Source organism: Ursus arctos, unplaced genomic scaffold, assembly GCF_023065955.2.
Source record: "Ursus arctos isolate Adak ecotype North America unplaced genomic scaffold, UrsArc2.0 scaffold_11, whole genome shotgun sequence".
Classification (NCBI taxonomy): domain Eukaryota; kingdom Metazoa; phylum Chordata; class Mammalia; order Carnivora; family Ursidae; genus Ursus; species Ursus arctos.
This window is the reverse complement of record NW_026622775.1, coordinates 60,750,427-60,755,137: the sequence shown is the minus strand read 5'-3', so window position 1 is coordinate 60,755,137 and position 4,711 is coordinate 60,750,427. Positions and strand designations below refer to the sequence as shown.

General features: G+C 40.0%; 1 protein-coding gene across 1 annotated transcript; it reads right to left on the bottom strand.

Annotated features, from left to right (window-relative positions):
• Positions 1 to 1,844: 1,844 nt before the first annotated feature.
• ADAM29 (ADAM metallopeptidase domain 29) lies at positions 1,845 to 4,463 on the bottom strand. Its single transcript, XM_026519088.2, has one exon. It carries the CDS (start codon positions 4,461 to 4,463, stop codon positions 1,845 to 1,847), a length of 2,619 nt encoding a protein of 872 aa, XP_026374873.1.
• Between the last annotated feature and the right edge of the window lie 248 nt (positions 4,464 to 4,711).

The window sequence follows — 4,711 nt, the reverse complement described above, 5'->3', positions numbered from 1 at the left end:
TGTACTGTATGGTGACTAACATAATATAATAAAAAAACATTTAAAAAAAGAGAAAGTAATGTAGTTTTAGCAAGACACATATATCATACTATACCTTCTATTGAGAGCCCATATGTCTCTATTTTCTCAGCTATAAAAGCAATTGGTGATTATGTTCTGATACTCAAATTTCAAAACTCAATTCTCTACCCTATATTCCAATCTCTTTCAAAATCAAGTTAATATTTTAAAGGGAAAGCAGCATATGTCCTTTAGGAAAATCCCCTTCCACTAGGTCTTTGCCTCCTGAGTACAACAGTTTATAGATATTTCTTCCTTTAAAGGCTTCAACCTGTCTCCCCAGCCTCCCACAGAACCTAAAATCAGCAAATGTGATGTAGAGAAAACTAATTTTGAATCTGATGTCTGTTAAGTGCCTAATCTATCAATCTGTTCTCTTTTACACACTAGAGGTTTCAGGTTTCTCTTTCTTCAACAGAGTCCTTCTAATTGGGAAGGCCAAGTTGATCTTTATGTTGTATTCAGAATCATCACATTACAGGGAACAGTCACTTTTGTTTCAGGGGAAAAAGTCTTAACACTTCTTATTGTTTTCCTTTCTTTGTAGTTCTTAAGTCTTTTAATCTTCATTTCCTTCACAGTTCTCTGATACTTTAAAAATATGATTTAAATTATATTTGGTATTATACAATTGTTTTTATAGTTGTTTTCTGAGGGGGGAAAACACGTATCTCCCAATACCTACGTAGAATTGAAAGCATTTTCTTTATCTCATTTTATAACTAAAGAAACCCTGAAATTTGAGAGACAACTGTTATTATCATCCTATCCTTTCTTTTTTTTTTTAGTTGGAAAATTGCAATAAATTAAAGTAATTTACTCAACATGGGAAAAGTCAGTGGTAACGAAAATCTCAAACAAAAACTTCTGACACCTCCTTACTTTCACTTCCCTCATGATACCAAGATTAGTACTGTCACAGTCAGGATTCAGTCAGAAAAAGTAAAACCGCATCAGTGATTTTGATAGAATTAAGTATAAGAATTGGGTAAACATATACAGAAGAACAGAACAAGTTAAGGGAGACATTGTGCTGCTAACTGGTGAGTAGCCATGAAATACTAACTCTAATTTCATTCAAAGAGTTGAGGAGCAAAGGCAAAAGCTTGGGGATTACTTAAATCTAAAAGACTGTGGGGCTGACTGCATGGATCTGAGACTCAGAACTCTGACAGTAGGTCCTGCTAAGCTGGTGAAGATTTGGGATGTTAGTAGAAAGCTCAAAGATCTGAGACTCAGAACTCTGAGGATGACGCACCAGACAGCTATGTTGGTATCTCTCAGGCTGACAATGAAATTGGTCTGAAGTAATTTAAAAAAAAAAGAAAAAAACTATATATATATATATATATATATATATATACACACACACACACATATATATACATGTATAAGATACACACACACAAATAAATATTTATACACAGACGAAGTATAGCTGCCGGTGTAAAACATGTTATTGAGGTGATATTGACGTACGGAAAGCAACCAGAACTCCCAGATTTCCAAACTCTCACTCATTCTCCCTGTTGCAGATCCCTATAGGAAGAGGGCTGGTACAGCAGAAATGTGGTCCGTTCAATGCAGTGCACAAAATGGGAAGGGGATTTGAAGCCGAGAAGCAATAACTTAAAAACTTGTATACAACCCATGTGCCATGTTTTTGTTTTCCCCAGAAAATATAAAGAAACAAATTTTAGGAAAAATGAGTCTAATTGCTTAAAATAATGAAGAGTAAGTAGAAATATTGCAGGTATTACCTTTTTTTTTTTTTTAATGCATACTTATTTGGGTACACTTTTTACGCTCGATGACCTTTGTTTCCCACTTTGACTCTGGCGAACGGATATGCTGGATTGGCTCCGGACATTTTGCTGTGGCTTTGCGGTCTGACTGGGAGTCTTCTGTGGTGCCTTTGTGGTCTGACTGGGAGTCTTCTGCGGTGCCTTTGTGGTCTGACTGGGAGTCTTCTGCGATGCCTTTGTGGTCTGACTGGGAGTCTTCTGCGGTGCCTTTGTGGTCTGACTGGGAGTCTTCTGCGGTGCCTTTGCAGTCTGACTCGGAGACTTCGGAGCCTTTGGCGGTGGTTTTGCAGTCTGACTCGGAGACTTTGGGACCTTTGGCGGTGGCTTTGCAGTCTGACTCGGAGACTTTGGGACCTTTGGCGGTGGCTTTGCTGGCTGTGTGGGAGCCTTTGGTGGTGGTTTTGCAGGTAGAGTCGGAACCTTTTGCACTTGTTTAGCGGGTTGAGTCGGAACTTTTTCCTCTTTCTTTTTTCTCCTCAGACAAAGGCACAGAAGACAACATAACAAGAGAAGCAACCAAAAAAGTGAGAACATTAACAGGTAACTCTTCTTTAGCCTTTGTCTCTTAGGGGGTGGGCCACTATCAACACTACCTCCATTGCCCCTTATTAGGCAGTTGGGTGGGTCCCAATTATAGTTGCAATGGCAGTGATGTTTATTGTTGCAAATACCCCTCATGTTACAGAACTTAGGGGAACAATCACTATCCAAGCGAGATATATGGACACATTTCTTGTGAATGCAGATACGTTCAGGGCCACACTCTGTGCCATCTTTCACTTCGCCAATATCAGGTTTGGGCATCCCAAAGTGGTGGTCGACAGTCCAGCAGGTGACGTCATTGAAGCGAGACTGATGCACAGTAGAGTGTTCTCTCAAAATGGGAATTTCTTTCACATCTGTACACTGAATTCTCCCACACAGGATGTCTGAGATATTACATTTTAGATATGAAGACAGGTTGGTACCACAGTTACCAAAACGGTCACCAAGAGTATTTATATTTTTGTAGCAATTATGACTTGCACTCTTTGCCTCTTCGCCAAAAATCTGCTTACACAGATCATTGCGGTCATTACATCTCTTTTCATAGCAATAGGCACTTTCATTACAGGGAATTCCATCCTCCACATATACATCATCTGGGCACAAGGGGGATGATCCATCGCACCACTCTGGAAGATCACATTCATTGGCCTGTTTTCGACACGTTTCTCCAGATGGTAATAACTGGCAGTCTTTGCAACAAAGTCCAAAAGCACAAGTAGACCCATAACTCATAGTGCAGTTTGACAGACAACAGGCATCTTTCGCACAACTCTGTAAAGGTCCACAGTCACACTCCTCTTCGTCTTCAACAATACCATCCCCACAGCGCTTCTTTGAAAATATATCCTTTGTGTATATCTCATAGAGCACACATTTTGCTTGGTGTACAGTGTAGGACCAAAAAAAAGAAAGACTGCAATTGCTAAATGCAGTTATTGGTGGGTTTGAAGTATGCATTATACATCTAACTTGTCCACATGAACAATAATTACCATCATGAAACATACCCAAATTATGGCCCATATGATGAGCTATCGCAATTCCAACTAAGGCGATGCTTCTGTTTAGTGTAGTAAGAACTGCACAACTAAGGAGTGGTTGACACATTCCTGGAACATAACCTAAACCACTCATTCCTCGTAATGGTTTACTCATAAAAAGATGTGCAGTATCATGTGGTAGGCGGGGAGTAAGGTTATCATTTTTCCAAATACAAAAAGCTTTCAGAGATCTCCTTATATCACCAACTTCAAAGTAGTTTTTTGTAGTCCAGAACTCCATACCAAATAATAACAATTTAACACCTAATACCTCAAAAATGGAATCCGCTATATTTACCATAGCAAATAGATCTTCTGTAAACTTTGAAATATTCTTGTGTATACGAAGATAGAGAGTATGGTCCACCACCACTGCTAGTTCAACAAGAATCGTATGGCGCCACCAGCCCCGAGAATTACTTTGCTTCTGAGTGAAATTATTAATCTCTTGAGACTCCAGTTGGGGTAAAGTGTCCTCTTGCACAAAGTCAGAGTTCATTTCTGGATATTGGGTCTCTTCACTCTCCATTTTATATACCAGATGTTCAAATTTAGTAGAAAAAGTCATGGGCTTAATTTCATAAGCAATGTCATTTATCTGTAACAATCCTCGAAAACCACCGAAACAGGAACTGAGGGCAACCAGGGATTCTGGGTCCCCCTCCACATAACCATGATAGTAACAGTCATTCTGAACAAAGGGTTGGTCCTCCAGGAGAGCACCTTGGTCTGTGTAGGTGAACACTGGGAGGTGTCTGGACAGCAAATACTTCTTGACCTTAATGTGGACAATGTGTCTCTTGCCCCCAAAATGCAAGCTGTAAGAGAGCCAGCCTGCAGGCTTCATGCCTCTGCTATTGCCAGGTATCTTCAAAGGAATCACCACTTCTGGGGGACTATGGTATTGGGGCTGCTTAGCCTCAGTGTGTCCACAAAAGGACAGAAACACCCCAAGCCAAAGTAGCAGAAGTATGATCTTCATGTCCTGCAGAACTTTAATCATAGCCATTATGAAATCACTATTATGGAAACATTAGTCCAGAGAAGAAGGCAGGCAAAACTGAGCGTCATAGATGCTCTGGCTTTTTAGCTTGAGCTGGTCAGTGTGCAGGGCTAGGTATTAAGAATCTGTCTTCTGGCAGAGTTGAATCATTAGAGTATCAGCCCTATAAGTAAAGCAAAAAGCAACATGTGGATGAAAGCGGTTGTGCCTGGTGGTGAAAAAGAGAAAGGCATGCAACGAAATTAGTTAGTGTT

Coding starts and splice junctions, on each gene's coding strand:
- ADAM29 (XM_026519088.2), bottom strand. CDS start 4,463: ATGGCTATGATTAAAGTTCTGCAGGACATGAAGATCATACTTCTGCTA.